We start from the raw sequence: 17,840 nt of genomic DNA on the forward strand, positions 1-17,840 counted from the left end.
AAATTTACTGTGATTTGTAAAAAATACGGTGTCAAATTGAATAAAAACTTCGCTGCCTGCAAGTGGAGGGGATGTTCTCAGAATCTTCCTGTTCAAGCACTGAGGCCCAGGATGTTTCAGACTCATATTCTCAAAACCTTCTGTGCCTTTTTTTTGTGTGTACATTTATCACATCCCCAAGGCAGCGGCACATTGACAGAGAAACACTGATCCAACCAAATCTGACTCTGGAAAACAGTTCATTAAATAAGGAGGGGGCTGGGGGAAATTCACTGAAAGGGCACACAGATTTCAAGAAGAACTGCAAGTATTTATGATTCAGATAAACAAATCCTGAAGGTAAAGAAAGAATCAACAACTGTTTCTCATGCTGGCAATATAGATTTATTGTCATTTTGGAGATAGGTTACCATGTGTATATCAGGACTTCAGACTAAAAACAAAGCAGGATTATGAACTCTTCGCATAAGCCAGTTGGAAATTACACGACCGGATGTAAAGCTGACCTTTAGAAGATCTTCAGTTGGTCTATTTTTGTGTCGTTCCCCCTCTCCCCCCCCCTTTTTTTTTTTAAAAATTAAAAGCTGGTCATCTTCCCTTCCCCCTTGCATTTCAGCCTCAGAAAAATAAATGATCATTCAAATGCAGCTTTTCCTCGTTTTACTAATAATCCGCTGGCAATCTCAGGACATTTATATTGTTGATTCTATGACGTCAGAAGAAAGCCAACTGTTACAAACTGTGTTCTTCCTCCACTTTACCTGGCTACTGAGTCCAACTTCAGGAACTAGACTCAAGCAGTTTAAAGACTGGCTTATATTAGACTATTGTGTTTACATTATTATGACGCAAACCTTAACATGTGCTTTGCTGTTCCATAACAAGCTACATCAGTGCAAGATCTGACAGTCTGTGCAAAAGAAGCCACAGTGCTATAAATTCTTGAAATACCTTTCCTCTTTCTCACATGTATTGACTAACAAACATCTTCCACTGATTTCAATCCCAAATATTGCCCCCCTAAAAACACAAAGATAGTATTTCATGCTTTTATACAAAAACCAAACAATCCCCCGCTCAAAAAAAATTATCCTCCAACTCCAATCCCCCTCCCACCCCACAAAAAAAGGTCAAAACTATTTATTCCCCACCCTCCCAACCCTCTCCTAGCTTTTATGTCACTACCAAAACAAATGCATACGACTTACTGTACAAATGTGAAGCTGCAGGCATTCAAGTTACAGAACATTCTGAAAATATTTCAAGCATAAAAACTACACTTGCTAATTGCAAAAATAAAGTTTCACTTTTTTAAAAAACATTTTGATCAGAGCTCAAGCAAAACAAACATTTAACGACTCCTGCTTCAGTTTAACTTCATAAGAATGCCACCTTCAGAAGTTAAAAACAAAATACTCAGATTTTTTGGTGATAAAGTAACCGACCATGTCGTTTAATGAAGAGAAATGGTATAATAGAACAATGGCACAGACCTTAAGCATCAACAACATATTTCAGCCAAAAGTAAGTCTGCAGGTGATCTGAGGCATTCTTAGCATCAAATGGTACTGATTACTAAGAACCATAATCTGCTGGGAACAGACATTAACTTAGACTGGTACGAATGGAAGGAAAGATCCATGACATCAAATAGGCTCAGTTTCTGTCACTGAACTTTTTTAGGCCAACAATTTCACTAGTGCAAGACCATATGTTTACCTGATTAAATGAAAACTCATAGATGTCACAATTTAAGAACACTCATACAAAACTATTTTTTCTTTTAAAAAAGTGCCACATACCATACTTTTACTAAAAAAGATACAAACTAATGGAAGACTGTCTGCCTCCATCTCTTGTCCACAAGGAAAGGCCAAAGCGATTCTTTGATCCCAGCTCGAAACGGCGTTCTCTGACCTATCCCCAGCATCTCCAACTTGGAGCAGTCCAGCTGAGCATTCCTCGGACGAAGGGCACCCACAACTGGACAATCAGTAATCTAAAAAATAAACAGAAGAAATCCAACACACCAACAAGTAATCAGAAATGACAGGAAAATATTTACTGTTATATATGCTCATTTAGAAGTTCTCCTTCGTAGCTTTCTATATAGGTACATTCCCCTTCTCCCTTCCAACTACTTTGTGCTTTGTCTTTTTTGTTGGTTTTGTTTGTTTGTTTGGGGTTTCTTGTTTGTTTGCTTGTTTTATGGTTAACTTCATTTCAACACAAGAGATGTCAGACAGAGTGACGTGAAGTGTCTTAAGTTAAATTTTTCTTGGTCACTGCTCACCATTTATGCTTTCCTATGTTTTATTCCTCTTTTCACCCTATGACAGCAACCACAAGGTAAAAAATGCTCTAAAATGTTGACCAAGCCATGTCTTGATCAATATACTCGAAGAGATATAATTTGGGCAGGAAAAATTCAGACTAACTTGGTGTTTTCCATTCTTTTTCTCTCCATCTTCCAAGCCACATTTCAGTTCCACCCTTCACTAATTCAGACTCCTTCAAATTTATTTTGGATATAAATAAAATCTTATTTACTTGTTGTATTCTCACAACATTATCAGTATGTCTTTAAGAGCAGTCTTACTTTCAAGTGTCAACAAAACTGCAGGACAGTTGTTCTGAGTAAAGCAAAACGGTGTGAAGCTCTGAAGCGCACATATTCAAAAGTGAATCTGGACATTAAGAAGTTCTTACAAGTTCCTACCTTCAAGTTATTGTTCTGTCATCCTGTAAGCTTTTTCAAGCACAGAAATAGATTTACCCGTGACTAAGGAGAACTGTGCTGCAGAAATACCACTACACTACAGGCTGTGAAACTGGTTACTGACTGGTCATTTTCGTAATTCAGCAGGTCAAAGCAGCTGTTGTGCTCCTCAGTTAGATCCCAGACAGCATCCTCACCAATACACCTGCCGGGCCAGACACACTCACCCACATCATCCCGAAGAGCAAGTCTATTTGTGTACCTAGCGTGAGGCCTACTACTCGAAACAACAGAGCACATCCGTCTTTCTACAGGTCGAACACCGCATCACTTACTGGTCTCAGGTGGCTGCTGGGAAGGTTGAAAGCGTCTGCAATGGCACATGCCATTTCGTACTTAGTCATCTGTTCATTGCCAGACCAGTGAAATGTTCCTTTTACTGATGGGTCCTTCAGAAGGAACAGGAAACACAGGTGAAGAAAAAAGCAGCTGGCTAGCCCTCGGACTAATTCCCGTGCAAAAACTGTGCAGAATAATCTCCCAGCAAGATCCTACCCCCAAAGGCAGGTTACAGCACCTCACCGATGTTCTGAACGGCTCGGGCGTTCTCAGGGCACGCCTGACCAGGTATTAAAACTGAGAACTGGTGCTACGTGTATCTGAGCTGACCTTTCACCAACAGCTCATATTCTGTAGAATTAACAGGAGGGAAAAGAGTGAGCCAACCAACCAAGGTCGAACAGCTGGAGAGGAGGAACTCCGCTATTCTGTACTATTCACTTAAAAACAAACGCAAAAGCACCAGACACAAACTGCAAACCATGTGCAAGTCCTATCAAACAAACTGCTTGCACTACACCCACCAGATGTGCACGGTCCATTGTTTTCCAAGTTATATCTATGAAAAATAAAGGTGGTGGTTTGGTTGGTTACCTTTGTTTCCAAAGACTGTAACCTGAAGATGCTGCGGTGAATAAACACAACAAAGTATTTAAGGCCAGTGTCTTGTTTTTGCCACTTCAGTGTTCTTAATACAATAAACAAGGGCATCTTTGAGAACTACATTCAGCGACTATGGGGTTTTTTTTTAGTCCAAAATGGCAATTTGAGAAAGACGTATTAAAATAAATTAGGTATTTGCATTTCTCTCCTGTATGCTAGAGGACACGTGACAGTTTTCAGAAGGATCCTCCCATCACTTCACTCACACTTGCTTCAAATATCAGAATATTCCACGCTGCAGCATTACAGCTCGTTCTTTCCTCCCTCCCAGTGCTCCCGAAATGCAAAGTGTAACGCAGGTTATGTGCGGTTCTCAGTCGTTCAGAAACAAAGTCAGGAACTCGAACTGTTTTTACCTTGAAGAGGCTTGTTTCTTTAAATTCTTACCAGCATTCTCTTCTCTGCTAGTTGTCTGCAAACAGTTGCTACATCCTTGACATTAGTAGGAAATCTTTGTTGCCAGTGGTCCATGTTGGCAGATTTATTACTGAACTGCACTTTATCAAACATAATAGTCACAGCACTTTCCTCCAGTCTTTCTACCTCTCCATACAAGACAGGAATCCTAAGGACTGCAGCACCTAGAAGAAAAAATATTTGAAAAGCATTCACGTGGTTATGAATAAGGATGAATGCTGAAGCACAACCTGAAAAGTGTTTTGGAAGTGTTAAGAAGTATGTTGGTGATATTAAGCATCTACAAGTCACAAACAAAATGCAATTAACATCTTTGCCCTCACAATACAATTTTAGCTTACATAAATTAGAAATTTATAAACAGTAAGTTTATATGAACTTATTTTCATTTACGCAACAGATATCCAGAAAGTTAACAAGCTTTCATTAACACTGCAAGAGAAAAAAGAAGGCCTGTTTGGGCTAGAACAAAAATTAAAACAACCGAACCAAAACCCACAAAAAACCCAGCTGCGCTATGCAGTTACTCCAGCCCTCCCCGTCCTCCCTGGGTAAGAGCAAGAAGAAAAATTCCCACCAATCCCTGATCACCATATTCAGGCATCGATTAGAGACAGAGTTCTTACCCAGCATGCAGAAGCCTCCTGCATAAAGGAGGAGATTATTACCAGAAAAAAGACTTGAACCTTGAATGTATAAAAAGCTCGGCAATAAGGAATAGGTTCACAGAACACAGCAGTAAACAGCATTAGATTTCAAGATAGAGATTTGAGAAATTAAACTAAGAGTAAACCAGTGCAAAGAGAAGAATGTTTTGTGATGGAATTCATCGTACCAGTCTCAGTCATGAGGACTCAAAAAGCCTCTTTGAGGGGAAATCTGAGAAGGCTATGACAAATTCATTAAAAGCAATACAGATACATTTGCTTAAAGAAAAAAAATTAGTATCAGCCCTAAAAGTAGAAGTGGAAGTCACCAAATCACTGAAAGTCTTAAAGATTTGCAGGAAAATGCTATAGCTATTAGAAACACAAAAGAGAACAAGCCAACACGTAAATTATTCTCATAGAAAAGCAAACCTAAAGAAGTACTCACACAAGAAAAACAAATACAATAAAAAACCTGACACGACACTGATTTCCTGCTGCTCTAAAAACAGTAATTTGGTCACTCAGCAAACATGTTCTTCCTCTCTTTAAATACTAATTGAGATATCTCTTTTTTTAATACCATTACAAGTATTCGTTATTTGAGAAAAAGACTGCCTTCCTTTTGATCTCAGCTATCTGAGGCTTGGACAGCATCAGCTTCGTTACCAATGGTTCTGAAGACCTATTGAAACTTTTTAGTTGTATAAGCATGAGTACTACACCTAACTTGTATCCTCTCCTGACCAAAGTAAAACAAGATTTTTTTTTTTTTTTTTAAAAAAAAAAAGTATGCAAAACCCCACAAATTATTAGTGGAGATTCTTGCATTATACAGAAATGGACAGTTCTTCACACAGCTACAGACATTTGGATAGACTGAATTCTACCTATACAATATTAGCAAATTAGTGGTTGGAAGACTAATAATCTTTATACTTGTGTGAAACAACAGAATCGACATTTTCAAGCATCTTCCTCACCACTACCTCAAAACACCTTCTGCTAATACCGCCACTGCTGCAGCCCACTACTGCCTGACAGATCACGCTCAAAAACGTTATAAAACAAAACTGAAGTGTTGACTGGGGGAAGGATCTAGCAAGATACCCACACGTACTTGAATTTGTTGCAGTCTTATCTTCATTACCAATCTAGAAGAGGGAGCAAACAGCATCACAGTCAAATTCAGAGATGATATTTAAGTAAGAGGTGGAGTGAACAACTTTTTATTTAAACTGATTTTTACTTGGGCTTTTCTTATCGAAGTATTTTTTAGAAATTTCTTACTAGTAATGGCAAACCTATATTAAGGCCTATCATTTTCAAATATAGTATAGATTTACTTACTGAACGACCATCACACTAATTTATCAATTACTCAATTCTCCGGTGAGGCAGAACAGAATCACAGTGTGAGTGTCATAGTGACACACGAGAAGCCTCTTCTGCAAGTGCATTGAGATTATTTTCTTCAAATTCTTTGAGAAAATGGAAGTCCTTCTTTCCTTATAACCTGTGAATGGAAACTGAGTGCATACTAACTAGAAGCAACCAAACCTCTCTTTTATATAAGAACTAAGTTTTAAACGCAAGGGAACATGTTCAGCCCCAAGCTTTTTTCCCTTATTAAGTAGAAATTTTACAATTATATTTGTATATTTTGAATGCCAGTTTTCATTAAGAAAATATTTAAATAACAAAAAAAAAAATAGTTGCTTAAAACCAGAAATATGTTATTAACCCTTTAGAACATGTTACAAGCAGGACTCTGACGTGTGTGGTAAGCTAGGTGGGTAAAAATAAAACGGATGGCCTGATGGCTTATGTAGTGAGAGCAAAACAGGAGATGAGCAAGAAAACCACGAGAGTAACAAAAGCCTGTGTTGGTTTTATCTGCATTATTATTGAACCACAAGTCTGGTTTTGCCTTGAAGTAAACACGCATTTAGAACAATTGCAAGGCATCCCCCTAAGGAACAGCAGCCAAACATTAAGTGTGGTAAAGCTTGTGCCATTACAATATCCTGATGATGTACTTTATCTTTCCTTAGGAATAGCTGAAGGACAGCAGACAAAGGCTTGTGCATGTCCATCAGCAGAGACTAGTAACACAAATGGAAACCAGAACAAGAAAGAAATAAAGCTTTAGTCAACCTATAAGCAACAGGAATCGTTTATGAGCAAGGAGACTGGCTCCTAATCACATTGTTTTCTAAATCTCATTTCCATGGTTCTGCAACTTTACCACTGACTCATGAGCCTATTAAGCTAATATACAACTAACTAAAAACAGAAAGCCTCTATTAAAAATGTGTGAGTATATTCTTACCTTCATTATTTTCCAGGACTGCTTTTTCACCCTCCAGTTTGGTTTTACCATATAAATTCAGCGGATTTGGTGCATCAGTCTCTTTATAAGGAGGGCTTGTTCCATCAAATACATAGTCTGTACTAATGTAGATCAGAAACGCTCCAACTCCAGCTGGGAAGAAAATGTTTATACGTAGTCTATTTTCATTCATGCCTTGTTTGAAATCCTCATAAACCTTTAAACAAATCTCCAAGGATCTCATCTTCTAGCCCCACTCGTTCCTGCTGCTGTCTGGTCACCGATCCTTCACACAGACAAGGGTTCTACCTTTACAGACAATGGACTGACAGCACCCTGATTGCAGAAATGACATCTGGCACTTTTGAGTAACTTATTCGTATTTATGTCCCTTATAAATAAATGCAGTATATTAACAAGAAACCAAATCCAAATCCATTCGATGGTCTCCTTACCTGCCTCTTTTGCCAAGTTCGCCGAAGCAGCCACATTGAGCTGAGAAGCAGCATCTGGTTGACTTTCTACAACATCTGGCCTTCTCTCAGCAGCACAATGCACTATGACGTGAGGCTGGAAATGAAAGACTGATTCTAACCAACAAATACTGTCAAGAGATGGCAGTTGCACCCTAACTCTAGCGAACTCCCTCAGGCAAAAGACAGTTCACTAAGTTGTGAGAAGTAGCAGAAGTAGTAGTGTTATTTTTAATCGTGGCATTCCAAGGAGCATGTTTTCCTTCGGAAGTAAAACAGAACCATGCTGCTTCAAGACAACAAAACCCCTGATCATTAATTTAGCCAGTAAGCTCTTCAGTAGCTTTGATTTTGCAGCAAGATCGACACTGCTGGATTTTTTCTTTTTAATTCTGTGTATGTGATATATAATATTATATAAATATTTATATAAAATATAATACGTATCTCACACACACACATAATGGTACCTAAAATTGTTCAGATAAGCCATTAACACATGGCTCATTTGCCATATGCAGACTATCAACAAGTTGTTTAAAGCCATTTTCTAGAACCGCACCCTGCATAATGTATTTCAGGTTTCATATACTGCCCTTGCAAGTTAGACTCAAAAACCAGTGAACTTCTTACTGCACTGCACACTAGACATACAGTTACTGCTCTTGTGTTCAAGCGTTCGTCAACTTCAAAGGGACTGCCTCCTATCGCTGGGGCAGTAACTCGCATTCATCTTTTTCTTTCAACGACCAGTGCAAGTGTGCTGCCACGCCCACCGGTTACCTGCAGTCTGTCTAAGGTGATGACAGCAACGCTCAGAACTGTACAAGGCAGCCATAAAGTTTCCACAGCTCCGCCAAAGCATAAGCCCCACTAAAGCCACATGAACTCGTTACCAGAACGGCACTATCAATCGATTACTAGACGTATAAAGTACCCTATCCATCCCCTTCGTACTCCAGAAACTTACCTGAAAATCATGGATAATGTCATGAACTGCGATAGAGTCCAAAAGATTAATCTGCTCAAATCTGGGCTGAGCTCTCCTGTATCCACAGCCAACTGCGTTCCAATTATTTTCATTGAATTCTTTAAACACAGCTCTGCCAAGAAGTCCCGTGGCACCAGTAATCAGAACTCTCCTACTGGGAATATCAACATCTTCCTAGGGAAATAAGAACAAGAAAAGTTTTCTTTCTACTATTATTTATTACTGGTTTTTCCTAAAAAGTATCCAAGGCTGCAGTCCAAGCTACTGTATTAAATAATTGCCTTCCGTGCCACACGAGTGTTTTGGAATGTCTCATAGAACACTAACATCTGGGAGCACCAATACTGGACCTAATCAAGCACTGAAACATATTTTTGAAGATAATGAAAACAAAACTGAAATGGGAAGCTCATTTATTTCCACAACAACAGGGGAAAACAAAGCAAACCACTAATGAAGACAGAATTTTAAGTTCATTCAAAACCTGATAACTTTGTGCAATTTGAAAGCAGGGAAATAACATCCCTTGAAAATGGACCCAAAATCTGTAACATTTAGGGTCCGCAGACTGTGCCTGTTAGAGGCTGCAGCAATACAATGCAATTCGTGGTGGCCCAACCTACAATGGCTCCAAGTACTGAAGACTTAAATTTTATTATCAAATAGAACAGTAATTCATTGTTATTCAACACAACAGAACGGTTTAGGTTGGAAGGGACCTTAAAGACCATCTAGTTCCAAGCCCCATCCAGCCTGGCCTTGAACACTGCCAGGGATGCTTCCAATAGCCCGACAGTCTAATAATAAGTAAACCCAAGATACAGCGCTCTTCCCAGTTTTACAAAATGCATGCAAGCAATTTCATAGTTTACACTCTCAACCTATTCCACATACTAAAGCTTCACTTCAGCTACTGCACATTTCAGTGCTTGAGGCCGCTGCGTAGACCAGTTCAGACAAAGTTCGTTCCTCTCCACCACTCACGAGACCACCAAGTTTTCAGGACAGCAAACATAAGATTCAAGTCTGTGTGCGCAATCTCTATTCTCCTTTCATGCTTTCCTTCTGCATGTATCATGAAAAAGAGCCTGCTGAAAACCAAAACCAAAGCATACGCTTACATGCCAGTACAGAACAAAACTTCAAGTGTGCAGAATCCACAGATCTTGGATTTCCTGACCACTTTATACACAAGGACAATTGGTGATAATTGATTATAATTTGGTAAATGCTCTCTACTCTGCAATTCCAATAGCCCAGTCACTTCCGAGCATTCTTATGTTTTATACATTATACAGGCATTCTACAGTCCGCTAGTTTTTTATTGTGGCACAGGAAGCAACAGAAATCGCTTCCAAATTACTGTCTTTCACCCTTGAAGTTAAAAAGTTTTTGTTCCATAAGGGTATATGCAGAGGTGCATTATGGAGACAGCCTATCCCAAAACAACCGCTTAAAGTTCCCAGCACAGTGCATGCATTTTCCTCAACTCTAAATCTTCAGGCCAAGGACAACTTACTCCTATCTGTACTGGACGAAAAATCATAATTTATACCTGGACAGTTTCCTGAAAATGACAAACTACAGCAAGTGATGTTTTAAAAAGTCACCTTTATCTTTACAGTCCGTTTGACCTCAGAACACAAGTTAATTTACAATTTTTTTAAGGCCGCCCACGTGTCTCTGAAAAGCTAAGCAAGAACATGCAAGTAGTGTTTTCTTTTTTTTGGGGATGCACTTTTTTATCTTCACAAAGCCTGGACAGAGCGTCGCAGGCAGCTTATCAGTGCTTCTCCAGGCAGAGGGGACCCGATAATAAGCATCAAAGACTTGTTGCAGAATACAGAGTTGAAAGGTTCTCCAGAAACGTCATGAAATATCTTTAACAACTAGGAAGTGACCAACACAAAAAACATGCGTCGTTTGTAAAATCTGACATTTTAAAGCATCATTCCCCTAAGTTTGTTTATTCCACACATCACAAAGAGGACATTACATTAGCAGCACAGCTTTTACGGAGGCAAGCACAGCTTGCATCCTGTTGCTCTTCTCTGCGAGGCTAACTGATCCTGGTCACTTGTTTCCGAGAAACCAAGACAGGTGATAGATGTTTCCCATAAATCCAACACAAACCGACTACCAGTTTAAGCGTAGTCTAAGCGTGTTTTGCCTTGCCAGAAGCTAAACGTTCTCGTAAAACCAAACCCGCACAGATTAACTCTTTCCTGACATGCTGCCTTGCGCCTTCACAGAATGACACCCAGCTGCAATGGCATTTCTGTCCCACTGACCAGAGCTTCTGAGCCCAAGGGGCCACTGAGGTTTAACGTTCCCACCACTGCTGCCTGCAGATGCTCCCAGACTTGCAGAACCCACTGCTGCTGCCTCCAGCTGTCTGTGCACAGACAAGTGAACGCGTGTTAACAGCACCACAGTCTATCACCCAGATCGGTGTTAACAGTTAGCAAAGCTGAACATTTAATTGCCATTACTTGCTTCGTCGTGCAAGGAAGAGAAGGTGGCAAAAACCTGTCTCTGCTCTCTAGTAGTATCAGTACTTAACTGAAACCACATATAGGGTAGCATCTTCTTTTTCACTTTTATTATTTTGTGTATTTTTTCTTAAACATGGCTAGAGTATTAACGTAATGCACCTAAAAAAGTAGGACTGCTCTTAACCGTTATTCTAACGAGTCAGAAAGTACTTAGAGTCTGCAGTAATTTCAGACAGTTACTATACGTTAAGAATAAAAGACGTTCCAGAAATCAGATATTATCCTTTTGCCCCCAAGTTTCATAGGCTTAAATGCCATTTCTCATTCAGATTAGCCTATCTGCTAACAAATCTCTTACACATGCTTCTCAACTAACAGACAACCGTATCTAGACTCTTAGCAACTGAGTCGAAATAAAACGACTTAAATGCACAATTCTGAGCTTTATAATAAAGCATCCAATGTCATTTTCCTTTATCTGATGTTCAATACTCACTAAAAATTAACGTAGGAATCGTACTCAGCAGTCTCATTCACACAAATATATACAAGGATCAACATCCTTGAATTAAAAAGTAGCATTTCAGACCTAAAATTACTTTGCAGGCGCTACCAAAATACATATTAATAGTATAATTTACAAAAACAGCAGTGTGATGCATTTCAAGGTAAAAACCAAGATACAAGCACTTTTTAAGCTTTACATAAGAACTGAACTGGACAAAAACACGATGGACTCAAAACCACCAATTTTAAGGAACGCCGCCCAAAACCAGAAGGTACTGCGATAACGCAGATTTGCAACGCGACTACGATGGCAAAGAAGTCACTCCAGGGAAGCCGCTACGGGACGGAGCTCTTCGTTCAGCTCTGACGTCACCCGAGTAACAAAAGGCAGCGGGAGAACCGAGAGGCTGTCCCAACGTCCCGGGCCGAGGGGCGAGCACGCACCGGGCTGACAAAAAGTCACTCCCGGACCCCGCACCCGCTGACCGCTCCCCGCCCGCGCGCACGGAGCGCACGCACCCTGCAAAGCCGTGACGCGGAACTCCCGCGCGGCGCTCCCCGATACCGAGACGTCTCGGCTGCGCCCGCAGGGCCGCCAGGGCGAGGCGGTTCAGCAGCGCGGCGGCTCAGCAGATCCGCCACCGGCAGCACCAACGTGTCCCCGCCGCGATTAACGCGAGGAGCTGCGACATCGCTCGAACTTCCGAAGCTGGCGGGTGGTCCCGACAGCGGCGCGAAGGCACCTGCGGTCACCTCACGCGGACGCGCCCGACGACCGCGGGCAGCGAAGGCGCTCCCGCTGCGGACAGGAGCCGCCGGGCCGGGCCGCCGCAGCCGCACCGCCGCACTGCGCCGCCGCGCCTCCCCGCCGGGCGCGGCGCCTCTCCGCCCGCCTGCGCGCTCGGCTCGGCATAGCGCCCCGCTCCGCGGCGCCCCCCGCGGCCCTGCCCGCGTCCCGCGGGGGCAGGACGGCCGAGAACCGGGAGCCCCGCCAGCCACCGTTGCGCACCCGCACAAGACCGCCCCACCGCGGGCTCCCGGCGCCACCGCTCACCTCCACCAGCTCGCAGCGCCCCGGCACGAAGCGGATCTTGAGCTCCTTCTCCCGGCCGACCATGGCGGCGGCGCGGGGGCCCGCCGGGGCCGGGGCCGGGGCCGGGGCCGGGGCCTCCTCCTGTTCCACCGCCCGGGGGTCGCCTAGCGCTGCGGGAGGGCGGACGTGCCCTGCGCCGCGCGGACGGGCGCGCCCTCATTGGGCCGCGGGACGCAGCCGACGCAGGCGCCTCCGGCCGCCGTGCGCTCGTTGGCTGAGGAGAGCAAAAAGGGGCGGGGCCCGACCGGGGATTTAAAGGGGCGGCAAGAGGCGGCGCGGGGAAGGGAGCGGCGCTTCCGCGCGGCTGAGCCGCCTTCGGCAGCGGGGGGTGACGCCATCGCCGCTCCGGGCTCCGGGACGGCGCTCCCGGCCGGGGCCAGGCCCTGGGGGCAGCTGGGACGAACCCCCGTGGACCCGGCGGAGCCTTCCGGCCAGGAGGCAGCGGCCGCCGCGTGCAGCGGTTGGAAGGGAGAAAAACCGCGTAAAAGCCTTGTGTATGAAACGGACGTAACGTGCTTTAGCTTAGGCACAGGGCCAGGCCCAGCCCTCTCCCGTTTCCAGACCCAAACCACCCCTCACCGCCCTCCCGCTCCAGCGCCCCCTGCCCCGCCGGGCAGGGCCAGCGGTACCGGCCCCGCCTGCCGCGCTGGCTGGGGGGTGGCGCCGGCCTTTGAACTCGCTTGGGGCGCTTCAAGGAGTAACCCCAGGTACGAGAGCGATCGCCTCTTCCGGAGCTCTGACGTGACCCGTTCGTTGGTATGAAGTGAAGGAGGGGGTCCCGCCCTTTGTGAGGTGAAACTCTGAACTAGAGCAAAACCCCTGACGTGGCTGCTGAGAGCTACTGCGAATGGAGCACAAGAGCAAGGGGTTGTTTTCCCTCTTGGCAGAGTAGGAAGTTCCGTGCCTTTTCCAATTGCCTCTGGCCCTAGCTTTATAGAGAAGTGACTGGTAACTGCTACAGAGAAAGCAATCGCTGCTTGGAGTACTCATCCTATATACGTAATTTTATGCTGAAAAGAGGAGAACGTTCATTTTTTTCTTTAAATGCAAGCATTTTAAGTAACATGAGTCCAGCTACAAAGCTTTTTACTGTGACCCTTCCAACCCACCCGAAGGCAAAGACAGCGTACCTAACCTTGGTTTTAACATCAGGATTGAAGTCAAGTAGGTGCACGAAGGAATAGCCAAGACTTAGTTTAGGTACATTCACACTGGTACCTTCACCTGATAAATTCATGAAAACAACACTTAATGAGTAGTCAAGGGAGAAAGCCAGCTGATACTACAGCAATTAACACACAGTTAAAGTGAAATCAGAAAAACTTAAAAATTCAATAGAATCCTATTGTAAATGACCATTACTTATAACAAACAAGTGACATTCACAGGACAAAAAGAGTATACATAAATAAACCACTCTAGCTAGTTTCTGCCTTCTTGGAATGCAGAGGCCCTGTTTTTCCTTACAAGCAGCTATGGACATTTAATTCCTTTCATTAACCTTAGAATTTCTATTAAAAAAATATCAGTAATGTGTAACTTGAAATTCAGAAGAAGAAAAACCCTACGAATCTACTGAACTGTTCAGGAGCACCAAGGGAACAACTCCAAGCACATCTAACATCACACCCCTTCCTCCTGACACAGACCGAAAGAGCTCACTGAACATCTTCACAAGAACAATGACCTGGGAACAGAAGTTTTGCCTTCCAGGCTTAAAGCAAGACGAAAATAGGGAAAGCATTCGAATCTCAAGCTAGAGCCAAGAATTGGCCTGTGACATATCTTCACATTTTTGTCACTAGTGTAGCAGTTACTAAAATTAAGCGTAATTTGTTATCTTCATAACGTAAGACAGTATTTTTTCCACAAATATTTACATTGCATTCAGAACAATTCTAGCTCATATTTTCAATTTCTAATTAATATATTCACCTTATGAAACACTGATTTCATGGGCTAGCTAAGCAAAGACTTTATTATAGTCCAATATCACAGTCATTTATGCATAATGCATCACCGTGTGAGTAATGCACCACTCATTAAATTACCATTTCAGACTGTAATTTGCAGAGACTAAAGCGTAATTATTAAGCCTCTCTCCTCCCCTTTCCTTTTCTCTAGCTGCTGGAACCCAAGCGTCGCAGCGATCTATTCATGCAAACATCCAGAGCCTTACCTGCTCCATTTCCACCAGCATTTCAGGCATTGCCTCGAACTACAGGAGTAGCCTAGGAAATTATTGCAGTTCAACTGCGCGATTGTCCCTTTGTCTGCTCTTGCCTGCAGAGAGCACACGGACTGGAAGCAGCAATAGCTCAGCTGACCTTAGAAACCAAAACACTAATCCAGGCCCTCCCTATAGCACACGTGTCTGAATCCTGTTAAGCTTTTGGTTTATTCCCAGTGGTACCATTTAAGTAGCTCAGCATGAATTAAATTTTCATTTCGTAACAGCCAGCATGAGCAAGTGCAGCCATTGTGTGTATAAAATTTATTCAAAGCACTGGCACTGAGTCTTAACACAGTTTTCCTTTTGAAGGAAACCAGAGGAGGGCTCTCATTCAGGCAGCCAGGTAGAGGATTCTGGCAGCTTTTCAGTTTACATTTAAACTAAGTATACAACCCAGATTTTGCTACAATACAGTGAGACTGATGATCAGAGAAACAATTTCTTGTTAAATTATATATTTTTTCAACCAAAAAAAAAGATATGTGCCACAACATGAAAGTGATTCCTGCAGTGAATGGTTAAGTCAGTTGAGCTGCCAGTTTCAAGGCTGCAGTTTTTCACACTTGTTTCACGGGTTCACGGAACTGGCAAAACCACTTAGATTGAAGTTGACACAAAGCACTATTTCCCTTTACTTCCACTCTTTACTTCTCTCCCCAGTCTGCTCTACCTTATTTATCTACATTTTAGACCTAAACCAAAAAAATCAACAGTACTTCAAGGCTAGCAGAATTATTTGCTAAAGTTTCCCTATTCTCTTCTCAATATAAGCATGCTCGTGGTAGACTAAAAAGGATTTAAAAGGGCCAGTTAAGCTAGAAAGTTTTCAGAATGAAAAAAAGTACGTAGCCATCATAAAAGCGTAGTCCTGGGATATCTGCAGTACTTTGCTCCACTTTGTATACTTGCACCCTTTGACAAACTCTTGATAACTATACGCCCGACATGTCAAACGTGAAGAATGAGGTTCAGTGAAAAAAAGAAAAAGTACCTTAACTCAGTGTCCCCATTTCCATGTTTTGAGTTTTATGGATTAAAATTTAATGCCATATTGTGAGAAAACCCTCTAGTATAATAGCTGTAGAGCGTTACTTCTTCCATTTTTAGTTGGTTACAGGTTTCCACTACCACCCCCCCATCGCTCCTTCCCCTGCTAGATGGAGTTGGGTTTAACCAACCGTTCATGTCACAGCCACCGGCTAGTCTAACATCAGGATTTCTAGCAAGACCATGTTCTTATCCGAGTCAGACTAATATACATTCCCTCTACAATTTTCTTTTACCCCATTTACATCTTTCAGACAAGAAAACATTTATCTTTTTTCCCCACAAGGAGAGTTAACTCCTATAGCAAATTCTTTCAGCAACTTTCTTATTAGAATGTGCCTCAACACTTCAGGCAAACTGCTAAATTGAACACCAAATGTTTCTCAACTCTAACACCTGAAGTTAATCCTCATCCTCAGTCTTCAGAAGTTCAAGTAGTCCATCAAATACACAAAGATGACCTTAACAAGAGCTAGCAATTACTCCCCTTGGGCTTAACGTGCATTTCCAGTAGCTCATTTCCTAGGCATTATCAATTCTCAGTAAGTTTGTGAGGTCGGTGTAAGTGGTGACATAATCAACCTGCCAAGCTTTGTGCCCTGTCTCTGCAGCACCCGTCTGCACAGTGTTAGTAGATACAACAAGAACACAGAATTCCACGTTTCACTTCGGTTCCAGTATTTACTTTTGTATTATGAGCAGTCCTCAGGAAAAGAGAGGATAAGGGAATTGGAGGTTGTGTGTATTGTACAGTTAAAGCTAAATAATTTCTGTAAGATTAGAGAATATGTAGTCTTTGAGGCAAGACTGACATTGGGCTTTGTTATGAAGATCTAACACTAGAACGAAGAACATTAGGTCAATTACACCAAGTAATTTAATTTTGGCTTTTATCCATGTTTGTGAAAGAAATAGGCAAATTCTTAAATATAAAATTTTTATTGTGCTAAAATGTTATTAAATTTAGATGCAGTTAAACAGTTTCTTTCCACCTTGCCAAAATTCAGGTCCATACAATGAATGCACATACAGTGAATATACACCCAGTTAAGACAAGTTCTGTTGTTATTCCCCTTCACACTGCATTGATCCATTACAGCAGCAGGCTACAAAGATACTATGACACTGTAAGAGTCCAGCCAGCACAGCATTCATAAAAGACATTTCTCTCAAGACACCCATCTTAGCTACAGTCTGCAAACATCTGGGTAAATGCAGTCTGTTTGAGTTTGACCTGAAAAATCCTCTACTGAAGATCAACACCTGCAATACCTAGCCCCAGGATTTAAATTAGCATGTCCCCAATACAGATCCCACTAAGAATATACAAACTAACTGTACAGCCCAGTTCTCTATGTTGGTTCTGTATTACATAGGCCACAGAGGAAAAAGGTTCTCTTGGCAACATTCTGCCTTTGGCATTGAAACAACCATAAACAGCAAAATTTAACAAAATCATATATACGAGAGATGCAAAAAAAAAAAAAACAACACCTTTCATGAAATCAGATTTCATTTGTCATCCTTACCCTCCAGTACTTACTCACCTTTTCTGAACTTAAGCTGCTCTGTCAAAAACAAAGCAGCTTCAGCTTGCAAAAAAGGTGAACCAGTGAATACTTTTTGGAGTTCAAGAGTGCAATGACATTACCAGGAGTCTGGTAATTACCATCTGAATTACCATTCACCTATGGCTTCTCAGTAAGAGCGTAACCAAACAGTTCTTCTAAAAATATGTGGTTTTAGACCACTTATCTAGTACTTGCACTAATTTGCATTATATACAGCATCCAAGTTCACCTCGAACAAGTAGTCTGTTGAAGTCTTCTGTAGTACATGAATTTATTGGCAATTAATTATATTTTTCTTAATACCAAGAAGAGA

The 17,840-nt window shown here is 42.2% G+C and overlaps 1 protein-coding gene across 2 annotated transcripts; it reads right to left on the reverse strand.

Moving 5' to 3' along the window:
* Positions 1–1,166: 1,166 nt before the first annotated feature.
* MAT2B (methionine adenosyltransferase 2 non-catalytic beta subunit) lies at positions 1,167–14,885 on the reverse strand. 2 transcript variants are annotated; one of them, XM_086470761.1, is made up of 7 exons: positions 14,856–14,885; positions 8,561–8,755; positions 7,573–7,687; positions 7,118–7,270; positions 4,109–4,302; positions 3,055–3,168; positions 1,167–1,999 (listed from the first exon to the last, which is right to left on the reverse strand). In XM_086470761.1, exons 1-7 carry the CDS (start codon positions 14,883–14,885, stop codon positions 1,829–1,831), a joined length of 972 nt encoding a protein of 323 aa, XP_086326887.1. In that variant the 3' UTR covers positions 1,167–1,828. The 2 variants fall into 2 exon arrangements, with proteins under 2 accessions (XP_086326887.1, XP_086326886.1); XM_086470760.1 differs by lacking the exon at positions 14,856–14,885 and adding an exon at positions 12,638–12,712.
* Positions 14,886–17,840: the final 2,955 nt, after the last annotated feature.

The sequence above is a fragment of the Leptosomus discolor genome, chromosome 10, assembly GCF_034619465.1.
Source record: "Leptosomus discolor isolate bLepDis1 chromosome 10, bLepDis1.hap2, whole genome shotgun sequence".
Lineage (NCBI taxonomy): Eukaryota > Metazoa > Chordata > Aves > Leptosomiformes > Leptosomidae > Leptosomus > Leptosomus discolor.

Bases quoted from the DNA above. Each gene is read 5' to 3' on its own strand.
- MAT2B (XM_086470760.1), bottom strand. From the start codon at position 12,700: ATGGTCGGCCGGGAGAAGGAGCTCAAGATCCGCTTCGTGCCGGGGCGC. The intron at 8,756-12,637 runs GTGAGCGGTGGC...TTATTTCCCTAG, and splicing joins GGCGCTGCGAGCTGGTGGAG to GAAGATGTTGATATTCCCAG. The intron at 3,169-4,108 runs GTAAGAATTTAA...TTCCTTCTGAAG, and splicing joins TAGCAGAGAAGAGAATGCTG to GACCCATCAGTAAAAGGAAC.